This window comes from Watersipora subatra, chromosome 11 (genome assembly GCF_963576615.1).
Source record: "Watersipora subatra chromosome 11, tzWatSuba1.1, whole genome shotgun sequence".
Taxonomy (NCBI): Eukaryota; Metazoa; Bryozoa; class Gymnolaemata; order Cheilostomatida; family Watersiporidae; genus Watersipora; species Watersipora subatra.
The window spans coordinates 40,312,655-40,334,118 of NC_088718.1; the positions used below are offsets into that span (position 1 = coordinate 40,312,655).

At 37.4% G+C, this 21,464-nt stretch overlaps 1 protein-coding gene across 1 annotated transcript; it reads left to right on the forward strand.

The window, feature by feature from the left end:
* Positions 1 to 1,658: 1,658 nt before the first annotated feature.
* LOC137408066 (galactose-3-O-sulfotransferase 2-like) lies at positions 1,659 to 19,732 on the forward strand. Its single transcript, XM_068094456.1, has 7 exons — positions 1,659 to 1,835; positions 3,282 to 3,384; positions 11,379 to 11,555; positions 13,486 to 13,706; positions 14,262 to 14,434; positions 16,676 to 16,931; positions 19,526 to 19,732. Exons 1-7 carry the CDS (start codon positions 1,659 to 1,661, stop codon positions 19,730 to 19,732), a joined length of 1,314 nt encoding a protein of 437 aa, XP_067950557.1.
* The last annotated feature ends 1,732 nt before the right edge of the window (positions 19,733 to 21,464 follow it).

Below are 21,464 nucleotides of genomic sequence, written 5' to 3' on the forward strand. Positions count from 1 at the left end.
AAGAGAAGTGTAGTGACAGAGTGCCTAAACCTCACAAACCAACATCTACACCTCTGAGCCAGCATTATAATTGACACATACACAGGGTTGGAAAATTACCTGCTGGATGGCGAACCACCTCTCTCTGGTTTGGGTGTTGCGCCTTAGATTGCAAATACGCCGAAAATAGAGGTGCAAGCTCACCTAGAGGACTTGTTTGTGACAGCTCGGAGGAACTGCACTAAGCCGAGACAGGCCGAGCGACTGGCACAGTTGCTGACATGCTACCAGAGTATATTCAGCACCGGCGATGTAAATGTCAGATGATAATGTAAGCTAGAGCATCCTATTCCACTGACGAAGGCGACCCAGCTCATCCAGCAGCTTTCACATTGGCTAAGACTAGAGAAAGAGGTTGAGACTGAGCGTCAAGCCAAGGATCTGCTGAGCAAAAGACTCATTGAGCTGACTGGAGGTGCTTGGAGCACTCTGGTGGTGTTGATCAGTTAAAAGAATGGCAAGTGGTAGCTCTGCGTCAACTATCAGGAACCAAAATGCCATCACTGAGCAGCATGCTTACCCTGTTCCCCGGATTGACGACAGCCTCGATGCCCTTTTTGGCAGCAAATACTGTAGCACTTTGTACCTGATTAGAGAATACTGGCAAGTACCCTTGAACACCGATGCACAGGGGAAGTCAGTGTTTGCTACCCATTTTGACTTATGGAAGTGGAGGTCCTGCTTTTTGGTCTCACCTTTGCGCCAGCCACTTTCCAGAGGCTAATCGAGTGCGTGATACATGGCTTGCATTGGAAGACACTGTTGCTGTACGTTGATGACATCCTTATCGCCCCTGACTTCAACACCCTCCTGCACCGGCTAGAGGAAGTGTTCCAGCTTCTGAAAAAAGCTAGACTGAAGCTGAAACCCTTTAAATAGGAGTCAGCTACTCTAGTCACAGGTGCATTACTTGTGCCATGGGATTAGTGCCGAAGGTGTATTTACCGACCCAGAGAAAACATGGGTAGTCCGTGAATGGCTGACCCCCTCGAAGGCTCCAAGAGCTGCAAGACCTGCTGGGTCTGATAGGCTATTTCTGGCAGTATATTCTGAGCTTTGCTACCACAACATGGCCTCTGCACTAGTAGACAAAAAAAGATGAAAAATGGACGCAAGGTGAGAAGCGGCGACCTTGGTAGAACTGAAGGAGCACCTATCTCAGCAGCTGTATTAGGTTATCCTGATCCAAGCCAGCCAAATATCTTGAACATGAGTGCCAGTGGCTATGAAGTAGGTCCTGTGCACTCACAAGTGCAGGATGGCACCACAAGCATTATTGCTTTCTTCAGCAAGATCCTGGCAATGGCAGAAAAAAACCACTTTGTTACCCGAAAAGAACTTGTCTGTGATTAAGGCCATGAAACATTTTTGTTCTTACCTTTTTGGACAGCAATTTCTTCTCTGCACAGAATGTTCTTTTTAATGGCTGCGCAAGAGGAATTCTCAAACCAGGTAGCTAGGTGGCTAGAAATTTAGCAGAGTTCTAGTATACTTTGGAATACCAACGTGGACTTTGCCATGGGAACGCTGATTGGTTCAGCTGGCAAACCTATGAAGACAGCCGGTAGTGCGAGCTCATCGAGCTGAGACCCAATAGACCAACTCACAGAGAGCATGCCATGGAAAGTCAGGCCTCATTGAGCGGACTCGAGGAAAGCCCAACAGCTGTGTCAGGGGTCACCAGGACCGTGCGTACAATGATCAGTGACGTGGGCTGGTTCGCTGTCACCGCGGCAGCTGAAGTAGCCAGCCCAGGACAGATCGAGGTCATCTTGGGACTCTATGACGCGGCTTGGGTAAGAACTCGAAGTAGCGCTGGTTAGGAGCTGGTCCAGATGCTAGCTGTTGGCCAGGAACTGGTGGCCACTGTGTACCATGCCATCAATATAGCAGAGGAATTGACTAAGGATCAGCTGTAGTTGGGAAGTCAGGAACTCTGGCAACTACACAGGATTTGGCCATTCTTCAGGCTGCAACCGAATAGGGTAGGGCCTACTGGAGGCTTAGACATCTCCTTATAGCCAACCTCGGTGATGCGGGGTCTGTTCACCAGTCACATGGGAGACAGTCATTTGGCAGACTTACACACTTGCTTACTCTGGAATGGACGAAGCACGGAAGCACCAAAACAGCCAGTGGCAAGCATAGGATTTATGCTGGACACTCCTGGCAGAAGATGGCAGTGAACCTAGTAAGATCAATGCCAAAAACATTGAGATTAACCGACCTGGTGTTAACAAACTTCACAAGATGGCAGAATGCTCTAGCTCTTCCAGAGGCAACAGCTCCAGTTGTGGCTAATGCTTTGAGCGAGCAATTATTCTGTTATATGGGCCTGCCAAAGCAAATCTACACCGACCAGAGGGCACAGTTCAAGAGTCAGCTAATGAATGAGTTGTGCCAGCTCTATCAGGTGAAAAAGACTCGCATGATTTTTTACCAGCTCAAGCCAACAGTATATTAGAAAAGTTCTATATACTAATGGTATATAAAACTTATATACCAAAGGTATATTAGAACACAGCGACAGACAGCTGACAACTCTCTGCAAGCACTGCTGCTGACTCGAGGTCAGGAGGAGTGGGAAAGGTTGCTCACTCAGCTGAGGAGAGTGCACCGGAGTAACCTCACTCGGTCACTGGAGATAGAGCCAATGTGTTGATGCTTGGCTAGTAGTTGCGCCTGCCTAATTAGCTAGAGTTCAGCTCACACTCACAGAGGCCAAGCCTTCACATGATTATGTTTTGGAAACGCTGAAAAAGCTGGAGGAGGTGCATGCAGCCCTTGGAGAGAAACAGATGGCCATTCAGCAGAAAGACTCAGGGGAACCCTCGCTATTTGCCCAGGAGACTGGGTTTTGCTCCTAAATAAAAGATGAAAGTGAAGAGATAACCAAAGCTTAAGGCAAAGGCTGTGAGGCTGCACCAGGTCATTAAAGCCTAACCCAGTCACATTTGCTTAATAGACTGCCATGAGCAATCTTCTGTGCAAAGTGAGATCCGGCTTAAACCCTTTGATGCCTTTTCGACGAAGCTAGGATGAATGTCAGCTACCATTGAACCTTGTAGAGGCGCTAATATGAAAGGGGCCAGAAAGCAGAAAGTTCTAGCCAAGTTGACGGCCGAGTGGGAGCTAGTAAAACACAGGACTGAAGCTACAAAGAGATTTATTTATCCAAAAACTTGAGGTTTGACTAAAGGAACTCTGGAGGCAGTTATAAGAGCAAAAATGCAATGTTTCAGGAGAGTCAGTCTGGCTCTCAAGCTTGGAGAAGAGAGCATCTAGTGCCTCTCGGCACAACTCCCGGCTTGATTGGCTCACTCGGCAACCAGATCGGTATGGAGAGTGGGCATTGCTATTGGCAGTGACAGCTAATCCTGAACAGCTCTTGCACAGGAATACAGGGGCCGAGGAGAAGTAGCAATTTTGAAAGATTAGTAGGCCGAAGCCATTTGCTTTTGCACCATGCAACAGTGAGCAAGTACTGTCCCAAAGATATACCATATCCACAACACAGACACCAGTCTACTTTCTGACAAAGCGGTCGACATGGTTCAACCAGGTATAAAAGTAAACTCTTTTGCGGTTATTTTGAGCTTGTTAAAGCTATTGGAGGCAGGGGAGAAAGAATGCTTGGCATGCCGGTTAGACTTGGATGAGGAGTCTGCGCCGGTGTGTAAAAACGTGGGCACAACAGACTCGGACGAGGTAGTGGGACCCCCCCCCCCCCCCCAGCAACCTGGAAGAAGAGTGTTTTGACCAAGCTGCCTCAATAGGCGAATCTGTTTTACACAGAAACGCGATGTCGAGGCACACCTGGTTGGCACTCCGCCTTCTAACAACCAGCCAAGGCCTGCTTGAATCACTCATTTTAAAGCTATGCTGAGCAGCCAACCGAGTGAGCCAAGTGAAGCACGCTTCAAGATACATGAGCGTCTCGATTGGGTAACAGAGGCAGAGAGCGCCTAGTCTCGAGAAAGCCTAGCCTGTTTAAGCTGGCCCGAATCTTTTGTTTACCTGAGACAAAGCTTGTTGGAAACTGACCTTGACAAAACACTGACCCGAAGGCTACAAAAAAAATAGCGAAGCTGTCTGCTGAGTCAAAAAAGAAAAAATAGTCCAGACGGAGCGGCATGTCAGTGGCGCCACCTGGTCCAAGGTGACTGAGGCTATGCTCAAGCCTGGCACTTGTGGCCTGTGTGACGTCTCCACTAGCACCAAGAGTAAAAGACAGCATGTCCTCCAACATTTCGCTATCTATTTGCCAATGCCCCTGCCACTGGCAACACTTTTCCCATGACCAGGTGATGTCACACCTGAGGGCACGCAGAGATGGCAAATGTGGAGGTGTTGTCTGTCTAGCAGACAAACCCTAGTGAATTCTGTTTTTGCAGGTTAGAGGATGGCTGAATGCTTTCTCAATAAAGTTGTGTGCCCCTCACACTGACCAAGGCTGACTACCCCCTAAAGAGCCGGTAGTAAATTTAGTCAGTGTAGGCAGAAACGTTTGTAAGGAAGGCCAATCTGTGTGAAGAGCTGAATTGCCGGAGCCAAAGCCGACTCCATGATCACTGGTTGCCTCTACACAGCCAAGCCAACCTGGGGCGCTCAAGCCACGTGCAGTACTCATGTGTGCCTTGAGACACTCGTGTACCTTGACTACACACCCAGTGTAGTCTGAGTGTGTTGAGATACCAAGTGTGGAACCTTGAACAGAACGGGTCAATTCGGTCCTGTTTATTTGTCATCGATTTTTCACCACCAACTATTGGTCTATAAATGATCTGGCACGCCTCGATTTGATGTCACTTATTATTATTACAGCCTCACTATACTTATGACTTATTGCCAAAATCACTTTCAGAATTCTCTACTTTGAACTTTAAAGTTTCTGATTTTTTTAACTCATCGGCAAATATGGAGGAAAAATATTGAGCAAAAAGGATAAGCCAAAATTCTGTCTCAATAAATATTTATTTGTGCTTGACAAGTGCAGCAAGAAAGACCTTTTGGTAAAGTGTTGGAGATGTAAGAACAAAAAAATTAACGCGGAGCCGGAATACACAATTACCCATAATTACAAAATTTGCTGATGATCAAGTTTTAAATATTGCATTGTGTTCTGTAGTTCTGTAGTTTTTGAACAATATTTATTCAAGGGTTTATGAGCTGATGAACAGATTTTAAATATTTTATTGTAGTTTACAAATACAAACTACAATACAATATTTACAGATGGGCTGGCTATGTTCATGAGCCACATAAACCACTCAATAGGTTTTTGTATAATAACATGCTTTTTTACCTGAAAACTTTAGGTGTTTAGTTAATCTGTCAGGAGTTTAAGCTCTATATGAAAACTATGTCTAGTTATAAGAATATTGCCTCCTACAGATGACGATTTTGAGAAAACTTTGTAGATGTCTAATGAATTTTACAAAAGAACGTTTTAAATACTTTATTTTTATACATGTAATCAATAGCTAACAAACTATTAATAATCAGTAAATATATTGTTAAAAGTAACGCTATCAAAGCTATGCATAGAGTAAACACCTGCTTATTTCTATGTCAATCATTTTGGAATTGCTTCTGATTACGTTCTCATGACTTTTTCCTTTCACCTCAGATAAGTTATTCATGTACATTATAGTTTGTTTCATGCATTTTATTAGTTATTGTTTATCAATTAGATAAAATAAAGACTAGATCTGCTGTCATAATACAGTAGCTTGCAGTAGTACATTGTACCCACAATAAATTACTACTAGACTTCAACTGTTTGCTTTTAAACAAGTTGCGCAACATATTGATTATATTGCTGCAAGATTAGACGTAAAACTGTTGTCAGTGTTTTCAATTTATGAATAGGATTATGGAACACTATATGCTATTCTGTGCTAGTGATGAAATGTTTTAACTGTAAAAGCATAAACAAATTAAAGCTATGCATATAGTCAATAGCAGCCGCTTTCTATGTCAATCAATTTGCAATGAAAGTGATAACTTTATCTGATAAGTTTTTCATGTATCCTACCGCAGCTGCGAATGAACTGTCTTTGTATGTGATATTGTAGTTAGGCTCACTTCTTCTACGGTACTGTACTGTAGTTGTACTCTAATGTTATGTGATATGGTATTTGTACTTTTATGTAACGAGATGTAGTTGATCTGATACCGATGTAGTTGTATATGCACTTCCCTCAGATGTGACATTGTACTCTTATGTTATGTGATACTGCAGTTGTATTTTTCTAATGTATGATACTATAGTTGTGCTTTCCTTTATAGTGATCTGGTAGTTATATTCTCCTGTTATATGACACAGTAGTTTTACACTCTCACTAGATGTCACAAAAACTGCAAGTCTCCTCTGGTAAACTCTAACTTTACACTATTTAGTAGAGCAACAGATTCTGTGCAATACTTTAAGGATTGTTTCCAACTGAGGTCATACTAAGATTTTATGAAGGAGGACAGCAACTAATCAGAAATACAAGAAAGCTATATAATTCAAATGACAACTACGAGCTTTCTGAGAAAAACTGCAATAAGGGGTTGGGAAAGCAAGATCATTTGTGAAAGCCATTCAGTGCTCAATAGAAGACCAGTAAGTCTGTCTGTAATTCTGGTGAGCCATGAGAGATAGCCAAGTGTAATAATTGACTGCACAATTATGCCACAATACAGCAAGGTAGATTGGTCCAGGTATGTCGGTATGCCAAGTCAAAAGTCGAGAGTTTGAATCTTTTTTCCAAACCTCTTAGTGTGGCTTCAGACAGACAGACGAACAGACACCACTCTTATTATAGTAAAGGTCATCACTAAACTGTTATTAGTTTATTACCTATACAGTTCGCTTATTCAAAGTTTTTCTATAGTTATATTTGCTTTTCTGATAGCCAATATTTTATAAAATTTAATAAATGCCGAGCTAGTACATATGTTCACTAGAAAGGCATATTAGTCAGCTTGTCATTAGAGTTGTTCAAACTCAATTTTTACTTAAGAGTGTTTTTTTTGGCGGAAGCATGTAAACACAGCGAGCCCCTTTGTTTGTTTCTACCATTGTTTGGTCACACCAGCTCAGCAATCTTCTTTTGTCTTTGTCGATGAACTTTGACAATACCAATCAATAAAGAAGTAACAGGACCTTTTTTCACACAATATGAAGGCATGAGCATTTCAATGATTGCAAGCGACGCAGCTTGATCCTGGAACTAGTAGAGTGTCTAGGGGCTATACATTGATTGTGGTCTCATGTGAGTAATTCTTATATTTTTGCACAATAGAATAATATCCTTAATGAATTTTCAATTTAATCCGAGCTTTTTCGTAAAGTGATTGTAATTAATTTTTTGCTTTTTTGCATGTTTTTGCTACTCTTCTATATCTACATGTGGGATTACTAGCTTTTTTATCCATTACAATAAAGCCAGTTACATCTTTCTAAAAAAGCTTGCAGCTTAAGGAGAAATGTGCTATTTTGTTTTCACAAAATATTCTGATCTTTATGGAATCTTTTTTATCCTGGACAGTTTTAAACAAGCTGCAAAACTATTTGAAGGATTAGAGTTAGAATTTCTTATTTATCCATTATTGGTTCCATCACACCATGAAACCTGGGACTATAAATCTGGTAATCAGTTGACAATCAGTTCAGTAAATCACAAAATATTAACCAGTAAATAAATCAAATAATTTTTGTAACAACATAATTAAAAAAAATGACCAAATATTAAAAGAAGCCAAATAGTATACTAACCTGTGGCTTTATTTAATCCAGTACATTAAAGTAGTATCATATCAAGATTACGTTGAGTCATAAATTTGAAATTAAGATTCCAGCAGTGTGACACTTCTTTCCTACTTAGTAGTCTCATTCAGGGCTGCTATTGGTCAGACAAATAGGCCTGTGGCAGCAAGAACAAACAATAAAGCTGTATAGCCAGAAATGTGCAACTACTTGATGAAATAAACAGCTACGAAGCTCAGTGAAATATTAAAATGGATGCAAATATAGTAGTAGCCTATTAATCAGGCTAAGGTTGCCTTTGTTATTGTTGAGTTTAAACTCAAATAAACTTATTTTAAATTTCGTTGCGCATATAAGGGTCTTGTTTAAAGTCTCTGGTGGTTTATTTCTGTGCGATAAGCCAGGAAGGTTAAAACACAACATTATACTTGAATTACTTTTTGGCAGCTTGTGGAGTAGATCAGGCATGATTTCTGTGTGTATGTATTCTCTTGTTTATGTAGTTTCTTGTGTATGCATTTCCTGGTGTATGTAGTTCCTGGTGTATATATTTCTTTTTTGCTGAGAGTCAATTTGTCTTACCAACATAGAATGAGCATTATTTTATTTTCTGCAACTACATAATAAATTTGTAGAAACTTCTAGTTAATAGTATTAAATACTAGCGGTAAGCATGGCAACGCCCGGAATGTCTTTCATTTTCAGTTAAATAGTCCACACTTTTCAATAAACATTATAAATATGTGTTATATTTTATAAATATATGTTGTATATATTGTACATATATATAACATATATATCTTATACTTACGGTTATATATGTTATACATATATACATGTATATATCATACATATATATATAGATACTAGCAGAATGCCCGGCATTGCACGGGTATTAAAACTAGCTTATAAGGCAAATGTGAGTAAGCTTACTAATAAGAGCTACATGTAGCTACTTGCTCTCACGAGAGAGAAAGCATAAAATTACGTTACGTCGTAACGGGGAGTGGTTGCATATTTTCATCCACATAGCGACATATATTGCCCAAAGAATCCTTCAATCTCGGGTAGATAAATTTGTAAGGCAATTACCTGGCCAACTGGAGGTTCCGAGATCAAATCTTCTGCGATACGGGTTCTTCATTCCAATAATTGAATAGCTATAGCTGGACAAACTGAACTACAGACTTTGAGATTTATAGATATATATAATTTATATATATATATAATATATAATATATGTATATAATACACATATGTATATATAAACTCGAAATAACATATAAGTCGTTTCGAGTGGAGTATATCAAGATTAGATGATTTTTGATGAAAATTCTCTCGTGGCAGCTATAACGTTGTTTTACGCTTGGCGCTTGTCCGGCTGTGACTGATGATTTTTAAAAGAAAGTGTAGTGTGGGGGCGGTGCTTACAAAATTCCCAAAAAGACAACTCCATCCATGCCTACATATTGATGTCAACTCAGTCCTGTTGTTTAGTGTTGCTAGTTTGAGTTTGAAGTTCTAGTTTTGGCTGTCGTAAGTTGCAGTAGTTTGTTACGTTGTTGTAGAGTTGGGAGTGTGCATTTATTTTCTAAGTTATCTCAAAGTTTTTGTTGTTGTCTTTCAAATTTCATATGCGTTTGCTTAGTTCTGTCTGATTTTGTTTACTGTTCTGGTTGATCGAAACTTTACGGTTATTGTATCTGGTTTTGAATTCTATTGCACATCCAAGATATGATTCTGGTTTCATGTCAGTTTTATTTTTTACTTTGGCTGGTGAATTATGTTTTTGATGATGCACTTGTTGTCTAGTGGGCATTTGTCTTTCTATCTGAAATTGCATTTTTGTTGGATTCATTCTGTTTGCCTTGGAAAAGTTTATTGTTCTGTGCATTCATTATACTTTCATACTCGCCATACATAAGTAGATGATTTCAAGTGTGTAGTTATTAATGATTTTGTGCGAGGGGTGTTCTTTGTGAAAGCTGGTAACAATTCGAATGTATTTCTCTCCTATGTTCGTTGCGACACTTGAGCTATATGGGGGTCGTACCAAATGGTTTAGTGTTGTCTACTGCGTTTCTGTTTGTTATTGCTTATCTTGTGTATTGGAGTTCATGGTTTGAGCTGCTTTGTTTTAGTGTATCTTGCTACAGTTGTTTCATTTTGGCAAATTAGTGTTTGCTTGATGAGAGTGTGCTTAGCCACTTGTTTATACATATTTGCAAGGATGTGGTCAATTATAGTTTTAAGGTGGTTGCTATATTTATGTACATATAGAATAATGTTGCCTGGTTTTAGGTAGAGACTGTGTGTACTTGTCAAATTGAAAGTTACATCTAAAAAGGTAGCGATTTGTTTGTCCGCTTCAATTATGAGTTTTAGGTGTGATTTCTGAAGGTTTTGCAGATTAATCTTAGATTAATCAAAAGATTAATCTTTTGCTTTTTTACTTGTTGTGAGTTTCCTTTACATACTGTGAGTTCGTCATTTCTGTATACATTGGTATTTGTTGTTAATTCATTTGGTAATAGTGAAAGTAAATATATTCCGACTAGCTCGCATATTTCTGCTCCATTCGAAGCTGCCCATTGTTACATCAAACGCAAATTGTGATTTTGTCCTTGGTTCATTTTTGGGAAAGAGTAGTGATTTTTTGCAAGCGTGATATAATGCATGCGTCTTTCTTCTTTTGTTCAAGTTTAGCATCATTTTTGGACAGTTTTATAATTTATGTTGAGGTGATCATGAAATGAGGTTAGTCTGTATTTTTCTTATCATACTAAAAAATAACTGGCAATATAAAATGTTCAAACTTTTGACAACATTGCAGTTTTGGAAATCAGTATGCATCTATGCAGTTCTTTCTCGCATAGTTTAGATTTATTGGTTTAATATAATAATTATTTGTGTTTCATCCCTCTTTTTAATTTTCAATTGGTGGTTACAAGAGTTTTAGTAATTATCAGTCAGTGAACGATTTCTTATTCCTTCCATCTGCAGGTGACTACCATCCGCAGGTGACTTCCATCTGCAGGTGACTTCCATCTGCAGGTGACTTCCATCTGCAGGTTACTTCCATCTGCAGGTGACTTCCATCTGCAGGTGATTTCCATCTGCAGGTGACTACCATCTGCAGGCGACTGCCTAGAAATGATCACCAGGAAACTATTATTTTCTTTTCTTGTTGGATGTTTCCTGATAGTGCTGCTCACCAGAATTTCATCAAGGTATGATTTGTCTATTAGTTTCTAAACTAAGTCAACTCATGAATGCTTTAACTTTTAATTTAAAAGGTACAATATATGATATCAGACAACAATCTTTAATTCTGTTGAAGATGGCGACATACAAATTATTTGGGCCACACTTATGAAGGAAGACATGTTGCTACATTATCAGGTATCAACAACAACAAAAATTTCTGCAAGACAGATGCAAGTTAGTGAAATTGGAAAATATAGCTCTATATTTGTGCATTGTCTGTTGAGTTCGGTTTTACAAACAATTTCTGCCGCAAATACCGAGAAGTCGTTTTAGGTTTGGATTGTTTATAAGAAAAGCTTTTGTTATTTCTTTGTAGGGGTTTCTTCTAGTCATTTCATAGAAAAGTCTACATATGTTCGTCACTTCGTGTTGACAAAGGTAGAGAAGGCAGCATCGTCTACAATGTTCTCGATTTTAGCTAGGTTCATTATTCGCCATAATTTAACTGTTTTGACATCACTCAAAGGATCTCATATAAGTTGGAATCCTCAAGGTGAGCCTAAATGTTGAGATATTGTAATCTTATGCACATATTGTTTGTGTTTATAGTTGGATTTTTTTTTCTGGTAATAATCGGAGTCTTTCCAAGCTACAAGCCAATTGAGTAAATGAGTAATGAGTAAACTCATGTTTACTAATGAGTAAACATGAGTCTACCAATCACATAGCTCTCCATATTTGTAAGCATCATTAGTAGGATGCCATTGAAAATTAAAAAATTATTAGGGCAAGGACATCTCATAAGCAAACCTTCTCATGCATGGACAAGCTAAACTAATATGGCTGAAGGCTTATTTAGAGCTCAACTCAAATTACTAAAAAAGCTTTAAAAGTTTTTATTTCAAGTTTTAGTTCATCTTTTAAGTTTTTTAAGTCCCAATTTATATGCTTGCGGTTGGTGTAGGCTGGTTGGTATAGGCTGGTTGGTATAGGCTGGTTGATATAGGCTTCAAGCATAATACCATCTAATATGCCAGTTGTTAATATACCCTTCGAGCTTAAAATCAACCATTATGCCAGTTGTTGCTACAGGCTTTTATTATAAAATCAAAGAATATGCCTTATGCTGACACAAGTTTCAAGAATAAAATCAACAAATATGCCAGCTGATGGTATAGGTTTCAAGCACAAACTCAACCAATGTGCCAGTTGTTGGTTCAAACTACGAGCATAAAAACAACTAATATATGCACAGGCTTCAAGTATAAAATCATTCAATTCACCAATCAACCAGATGGTTAACCACTGAGCTAGTTGTTGATATAAAGTTGCATGAGATCAACTAAAAATCCAGTTATCGGTATTGACCTAGATCAAAAAGTCAACTAATATTCACTTCAAGCACCATGTCAACTAGCACGTTCACAACCAGGCAATTTTTCTCAGATTTGTGAGCTAACGCTACCGCTGCAAGTTTACAACGTCTGGAATTAACTAGTCTATATTTTACTATCCTTCTAGTCCTCTTTAGAAATAGTCCAGGTAATAAAAAATAAACAATATATTTCTGTCTGTATGCGGTATATGTGCAAAATGTTAACATATATGTACTTAGTTATCTAGTCGACTCTATCAGTACATAAAAAAGAAAAGCCAGTTATCAAGATGAAAGAATGACCTCACTGGTCAGTAACCAGTTTGTCTATTATGTAATGCGTTGTTTAGTATGTACAATACAAGTAAACGATTATCTTTTACAATAACTATTAATTTGATTATTGTAAGAGATGGCGCTGTGAGAGATTATCAGGAGTGTCAATAAAGCACAGAGAATAAGTATGCGCACAATAATTCTAAAATATGGATGTCATATGATTGGTGCATATAGGAGTGTACTGAGTGTTGAAGCCCATTTCCGTGGGTCCAAACTTGTACAGTGGAATGTTTTTCCCAAGCTTCAACCGTGGATCCAAACAACTGTACGGATGAATCGTGAAAAGTGAATGTGTAATCGAATGTGTCTGGGCAAGTTTTACTGTAGAGAGAAATGTCAACAAACCTCTGCGTAAATAGCAAATACAATGCCTGAATTATTTAAGATTTCTACAGTATTCATGCTTGTAGTATAGATAGATAAAAAGATTGTGTTATGAAGACAACTACAAAAATAAAAAAATGAAGTCTTGCTTCAATCCTGTTGTGGTCATTTGTTCTCTTTCAATAAAGTACAATGCAGTTGCTTATTTTGCAATGCTCTTGCATTTGTTACTGGCTAGTAGTTAGCCTTTGTGATGTTCAGGGTTTCTTTTATAGTCAGTTAGATAAATTTAAGCTCAAGCTTAAGCTTTAAGCTTAAGATAAATTTAAAATACTCAAAATTAAAGTGTTGAGAAGACAATTACTAAATATAAAACAGTACTTATTTACCTGAGGCTACTGCATTTTGGCAGTATATCGAATTATTCAATAACTATTTATTCTAGACTTTAGCATTGGCCCAGGGAACGCCTCCCAAGCGGATGCACTTATAAATCACGCCATTTATGACAGATCTATGATGAGCAAATATATAATGCCCGACTACAAACATGTGGCTCTGGTGAGGGAGCCTGTGTCATGGTTTAAATCAGCGTGTAAATACTTCTTGCCAATGAGGCGCTACGAAATTAGACAAGAACTTGGAGCAAAGTTTCATGGGCAGCAGGTAACGCTTAACTGTAGCTATTACTGTGTACTATTGTCTATTCGTATTAACAAATACTCCCCTTATTTACTTCATAAGCATATTTTTCCTTTATAATATTGTTATATCATTTATAAAATGCTACATATGTATATGTTTGTATATGTGTTAAATTTATTTGCATATTTGTATATATGTATATATAATTTTATATGTATACTTTACATACCTATTTATGTATATACAGATTTATGTATATACATGTATACACGCATATATATTGTATATAATATATATACAGGGTATATGATATATATAATATGTATATATAGTATATATGTGTAGCCTATATGTTGCATTTATATATGAATATACATAATAATTACATGTTGTATGTACACATTGTGTGTATGCACTATATGTTTGTGTTATAATAATATATTCTATATAAACGTCACACGTATATATCACATTTATATATAGTATGTATGCGTCATAATAATGTAATATGTATATGTCGCATATGCATATGTTATTACTCCTCTCTTGCACATAAGATTGTTCCATATTATACAGCATCCAGAGGAAGTAGTTTTCGATAATGATGTGCTCCTTCACCAGCGTACAGAAAAATATGGGAGTCCACAAACCTACCTTCATCTGAATCAATTGCAGTGGTATGGCTTTAATTATGCTGACAGACATAACCTTACAGCTATAAAAGACTTTGTTTCTTCTCTGGTTTCTAGGTAAGTATAACCTAATTTTGAAATATGAAACTTGTTGGATAAGCATGACCTAATTTTAAAAATGAAAGGTTTGCTTAGCCAAGTTTTAATTAGGTAGGTCGAAGAAACAGCTTAAACGATGTGGAAAAGAAAAATCTTTTTAAAAGTACAGATTTTATTATGAGAAATATACTTGTCGGCATGGTTAAGGCATGTTTTAACATTTTCCCAACTTACAAAAGATAATTCTGTAAGTTTTAAACACAAACTAACCTTCACTTTAAGACAAACCTTCACCTTTACATTCATGTTTTCTAATACTGCATACTATATAATAATATACTATAATATTATAAAAAAAATTTATATGATATACCATTTAAACAAATATTTAGCTGAGGTAATTTAAAACAAATACCTTTTGAAGTTTTTCAAAATATTGAAGTTTTGTGATTAAGTCCAGTTGACCAGGTTGATGAAATTGGAAATTAGAGTATAAACAAATATAAAAGAAATGACGCAAACCCTTGAAGACCCAGTATGGCGTTTGCAGAGGCTGCAGAAGCTGTGCCTGTTTTTTAAAGAGCATTATTGTACAAACAATGGCTCTGTGATCTTGGCTGGACATGATTGAGTTCAGTGGGAAGGTAACCTCAGTGACTAGAGACATGTCCAATTACAGAGAGCATTTTAAGGTTGGCTGTTATTCCTGTCACCACTGGCAGCCTCTTTAGGAATTGAACCCCAACCTGTTGTTCACAGGTCAGGAGTGTCATTCTAGACCATTAGGTCACGGCTGCTCTCGCAATGTAATGAAGAGACATGTCCAGTTACAGAGAGCTGTTTAAGGTTGGATGTTATTCCTGTCACCACTAGCAGCCTCTTTAGGAATTGAACCCCAGCCTGTTGTTCACAGGTCAGGAGTGTCATTCTAGACCATTAGGTCACGGCTGCTCTCGCAATGTAATGAAGAGACATGTCCAGTTACAGAGAGCTGTTTAAGGTTGGATGTTATTCCTGTCACCACTAGCAGCCTCTTTAGGAATTGAACCCCAGCCTGTTGTTCACAGGTCAGGAGTGTCATTCTAGACCATTAGGTCACGGCTGCTCTCGCAATGTCATGAAGAGACATGTCCAGTTACAGAGAGCTGTTTAAGGTTGGCTGTTATTCCTGTCACCACTGGCAGCCTCTTTAGGAATTGAACCCCAACCTGTTGTTCACAGGTCAGGAGTGTCATTCTAGACCATTAGGTCACGGCTGCTCTCGCAATGTAATGAAGAGACATGTCCAGTTACAGAGAGCTGTTTAAGGTTGGATGTTATTCCTGTCACCACTAGCAGCCTCTTTAGGAATTGAACCCCAACCTGTTGTTCACAGGTCAGGAGTTTCATTCTAGACCATTAGGTCACGGCTGCTCTCGCAATGTCATGAAGAGACATGTCCAGTTACAGAGAGCTGTTTAAGGTTGGATGTTATTCCTGTCACCACTAGCAGCCTCTTTAGGAATTGAACCCCAACCTGTTGTTCACAGGTCAGGAGTTTCATTCTAGACCATTAGGTCACGGCTGCTCTCGCAATGTCATGAAGAGACATGTCCAGTTACAGAGAGCTGTTTAAGGTTGGCTGTTATTCCTGTCACCACTAGCAGCCTCTTTAGGAATTGAACCCCAACCTGTTGTTTACTGGTCAGGAGTGTCATTCTAGACCATTAGGTCACGGCTGCTCTCGCAATGTAATGAAAATTATGTAAAATGGTTTAGATTGTCTGATTTATGTTCAAATAAGTTATGGCGTGTGTTTCTCTCATCACTTGCATGTTCAAACCCATGCATTGTCAAGGTATACCTTCTGTTTTCAAGTCTATCGAAAACAATGGAAAAATGTTTTTTGATCATCATTATTATTTTATTAATGTAGTTTTTCACACATTGTTTATTTTTGGACATCCAACTTTTTAAATAGTTTTATATACTCCATTTCTTTTAACGCTATGGTAAATTTTTTAGTATACCATAAAACCTCTAATTGAAAGCCACTTCTATTTGATTGCCACTATAAAGAAAAGATTAAAAAATATACCGCCATGGCATTTAATTAGAGGTTTTACGGTATGTTTTTTAAACTAGAGAGTAAAAGACATTAAGCACTGCGTACTCTTCTATGATTAGTCAAGTGAACATAAAACAGTTTGGAGGTCTAAAATACATCTTAGAATGCTGTAACTTGGTGCATAATTGTTTACCTGTAGTTCTTATTTACAGGGTTGATGTGATTATACTCAAAGACAAGTTTGACGCTTCTTTGCTTATCCTGAAAAAACGATTTCGCTGGAGTTATCTAGATATATTTTACAACTCATTCAAACTCACCCCAATTTATAAAGTCAGAATGTCAGATAGAGCCATCAAAAGGCTTCTCTCAGAATCTGTTAACCTCGGAGATAAACTTCTTTATGACAGCATGAACCAAACTTGGTGGCAGCAGCATGAACTAACTGACGATAAGTTTTGGGATGAGGTTCGTTGATTAACACTTGAATAGTACAGAGCTCGGGGTAGGACAACAAATAATATGATAGAAAACAGGAGAGTAACATATGAAGTTAATTATCTTACGTAAGCATTATTTAGCTGGAGTTATTTGAGTGAATATCAGGACCATCTAAAATAGTTCTGAGGCTTTCCTAGCGCCTCAGCAAACATCTCATTTCTCATTGGTCTATTGACAATTTCGACTGGTTGATCATTTGGACAACCACGACTGTTTTATCATTTACTTCCATGCAACTCTGTTTTCCACCTTCTCTTACCCTCTGTTTGTGTCTAGTTCCCTCAACATTATGTTATGTTAAGCTACATCTTTGCATATCAGTCTGGGTTTAAACCTGATTCCTTTTTCCTTCGTAGATTTGTGAATACAATAGATGTTTTGGTAATTGCTCTTTACTCATCCTGTGCACACGTCTGCAAACATCGACTGCTACTAAACCTGGGTAGAAATGGCATGTGATGAAAAAGCCTTCAAAAGTATTTTGTATCGATAAAACATATGAGAGAACTTGCCAAAATTGAAAGTGAAAAACCCTTATTAGATGAATGCGATAACAACTTTCTATAGACACAATATTATTATTAACAGCGTACATCACAGGGTCGATAAAACATAAACTTTGTGTACAATAAAAAAGATCAATTAAGTTGTCGAAAGAAATGCCTTATGTTTACACTTTTGTATTGTCTTAAGCCAAAAATTATCTCTTCGACGCATTTGTGATTAAGTAGTTATACAAACTCCTAAAGCAGCCATGGTCTTGTGCTCAAGAACGACTGACATGCAAATAAAAGGTTGCAATTCGATTCCCAAAAAAGGCCTCTGGTGATGACAGGAACAACATCTAACTTTCAGTTGTTGTCCGCAACTGGTCATGTCTCCAGTTGTCAAGGTTCCCTTCCCACTGGACTCATACATGTCTTGTCAAGATCACAGAGCCTTTGCGTGTGCAACAGTTCTTAAAAACCAAACCAACTTGAAAGCCTCTTAAAAACACACACAGTCTCTGCTTACAGTAAGCTAAATAGACATCATACTTGATCTTCAAGGGATTGCTCATACAAACTCTATAACAATGTTTTTTGGTATAAAATTTTGTTGAAAATAGTCTGACATTTTTTGGGATAAAAAAGCTGAACCAAAGAAGTAGGAAACAGTTAATCTTGTTTAAACAAGTTTATCAGTAAAATATCTAATGATTTTAACAATACCGCAAGTCATTTTTCAACAATTGTGTCATAATCTGAAGTTTCTGTTTTATTTCAATGCGCATTTTAGCCTGGGAAACTTTTAGAACAGCATCTATGAACCCAATCATGCTTATGTAATCATGCTTATGTAATCATGCTTATGTAATCATGCTTATGTAATCATGCTTATGTAATATTGAAGAAACCGAACACCCTTGCATTTACTGGTTGGCCTTGAGAAATAATTGCATTGGGCTGCATCATCAAAAACCAATCAACAGGCCTGGATGAGTTGGGCCAATCGAAACAGCACATTTATGTCATTCCAGAAGAATAGTTTCACATGACCTAACCATCGGTCATGTAAAACACAAAGCTACAAGGAAGTAAAATTAATAGAGCAAACGTAACCGCCAAAATTGGATTCTTCTTCCAATACGAATCTAATTATCAATTTCTTTATTATATAAAATATCTGTTGGAAGTTCATTTCTATATACATTGATGTGAGTGTCTGTTGTCATTCGTCTTCACAGTAACAGTTATAGCGATAAAACTTTAGTAAGGAAAATCCGTTTCACTGAGGATTTGAACTCCCGACATTCAAAACCCAAAAACAACAAACGAGCACGCGTGACCACGAGGCTAAGCCATTCTCATCTTTTTCCACCCTTTATCTATCCTCACCATGATTGCAGATTATAAACTAAATATGTACTTTTTATTATTACCTTTTGCGTTTGTTTTTCTTTTAGAATTTTGTTAAAAGCCATTTTAAAGTCCATTCCTTTTTTGTTTGTAATTTACAAATGTACCGCTAGACTCGTGTTGCTGGTTTCAGCAAATCTGTAAAAACTAAATTCTTGTCACATAAACAATTGTATTATCTAGATTAGGAATTGCCTCCACATTCTTTCTCCATTCGGTCAAATAAAGTATCAGACAAAGAAAATCTGATATCTCATTTTCACGTTTGTAACAATATCGAGAGGTACCAGTATCATCCATCAAAACATTGAATACAACGAGCTTCTGCTGCAACAGTAACCTTTTTTATACACACACTTCCATGTACTCGTTGTTTATCTTTTCTCTTAATTTATTTGAACTGCACAAAAATGTATTTCTCAAGTTACGAAGTTTAAAAGTTTGAATGTTAAATGTTCTGCCTAAATAGTCTGGCACAAAAGGTCGTTTTAGTTTTACTACCTGCAGACAGTCAACCCTTGTAAATCTCCAAGGCTGCTATCACGGTATATTAGTGTTCAATCAAAAAGAATGTAATTGGATCAATCGAATGTTTGTATGTTATTTGATCTTAAGATTGTCTTCTTATAATTCTACCATCAAATTTTATGATCTTTTTTGCAGGTGTCATATTTCACACGGCTCAATCAGCAAGTCAATGAGTATTGCAAAATAAATACCAATCGGACAACGCAAGTATTCGAGATATCAGCCAACCGATGGCATGAAACCATTCGGGTGACACAGGAGATCTGTTCATACTTAATACTATCTGGTTCTGGAAAAGATCTAATCTTCAGAATCGCTGACTACAGTCAGAACAAGCTTTAGAAGCAGTGACCTTTAGTTAGGCGAGTGTCTTTTAAATGATGCGTCAGCTATGAATTGACAACGTCTGTTAATATACCATGAGGCTAATGCCGAATTAGCACCATTTATGGTTTTATTGGATCAGAAAATTGCTTGTAGAAACTAATTTTTATGAAAAAAAATTCAATTTTTTTCACTTGGCAATGTGTTTCATTTTTTAAAAGTGCCTATGGCAATGTTTCTGTTGTATGATACCAATAGCAAAAAATAAAAGATACAATTATTTTACTTGTCTCTAAAGATGTCTCCTATTGAAACGCTATAACTATCAGAAGAATACACAATTCTCTTTTTTACTATGGATACTTTATGTAACATTTGGTTCACCAAAAAATAAAGATTTTATACACTGACCATAGTTTTCATATCCAGCAAATTTGCTTTCCGAACAGGCAGTCAGTAATTAAGGCATCAAGCGGAGTCATACAGGAAGCCGGTTACGAGTGATGAGATTTGAAAACATTTCAGACAATCAAACAGGCAGCTTGAAGATAAAACCTCTATTTGAACGCCATGGTGCTCAATTTTCAACCCTTCCCTCAAAGTGGCGGTCAAATGGAGGTGACGTTCAAATAGAGGTTGGCTTGTATTTTTCAAAAAGCTCATCAAAATTTTGGGAAGGTAAATTTAATGCTTTTACAGGCGCAGCGAATGGCACCTATACTTTGGATATTTAATAACTATTTTGGATGCAATAAACCGGCTAACTTACCGCTAACTTGGCAAAGATCTATATAAAAATATGCATTAGGAAACCAAGAAATATCTCTACCAGTTTATATATATTGCTTGCGATTAACCTTTGATTATGTTATAGCCCGTACCTTGCTTTGCAATTTGTTGATGCTGCCAATTGTTTTAATTTGTTTTAAATTTGAAGGCATGTTTTTATTTTATAACTACATTTAACGATGTTGCACAAAATTTCATTGCGTTCCTTGATATGTTTGCTACAGTTTGCAGCCAAAACTGGCTTCTTATATGAGATAGAAGAACTATGAACGTCAATCCATTGTAAGCTGTGTTAAGATATGCACAGATGCTATCAAATCATATGCTATAAATCTGCAAATCTATAAGTTATATAATAATAATCTACCAAATGCTACAAATGTATATTCAAGAGCAAGTGACATAAATGAATGGTAGTTATAATTCACGCAGAAAGTCAAAAACAAAAATTAACATTTTTGAAACAAAAATATTTGCATTGTTTGCTCATCCAGTTGCGTTCTTATTGTTGTTTTTGAAGGAACGAACATCTTCTGGCTGTTCAATACCTTCCACAATGTCCTCTGATCTCAACTCTTCTTCTGCACTGCTGAACTAGTCGATGTTAGCAGCCAAACCGCTTTTGGAGCAGAACAAAACTTTTACGTGTTGCATTTCACACAAATGATAAACTTGTAGTCGCGTGCTCGTTAAGCACAGCTTTTAGCCTAAAACTAGTCATTCATATATCATTGTAAACATGTACCATTTCTTACATACTTCGAAGCATCAAAACTGCCTTAAACAAGGAACTACTATTAGCCTCTTACAGTTATTAATTATTTCTACGGTCTTAATTTCAAAGTTTTAATGAAAAAAACGAAAAAGCTTTTGAGTTGGAAAACGGACTTCAATATGAACAGAAACAACGAAATGCTATTATGGGTTCGTCAAGATCTAAACCCATATCAAAGAGGCGGTC

Bases quoted from the DNA above. Each gene is read 5' to 3' on its own strand.
- LOC137408066 (XM_068094456.1), top strand. From the start codon at position 1,659: ATGGAAAGTCAGGCCTCATTGAGCGGACTCGAGGAAAGCCCAACAGCT. The intron at 11,556-13,485 runs GTGAGCCTAAAT...TATTTATTCTAG, and splicing joins TATAAGTTGGAATCCTCAAG to ACTTTAGCATTGGCCCAGGG. The intron at 16,932-19,525 runs GTTCGTTGATTA...TCTTTTTTGCAG, and splicing joins ACGATAAGTTTTGGGATGAG to GTGTCATATTTCACACGGCT.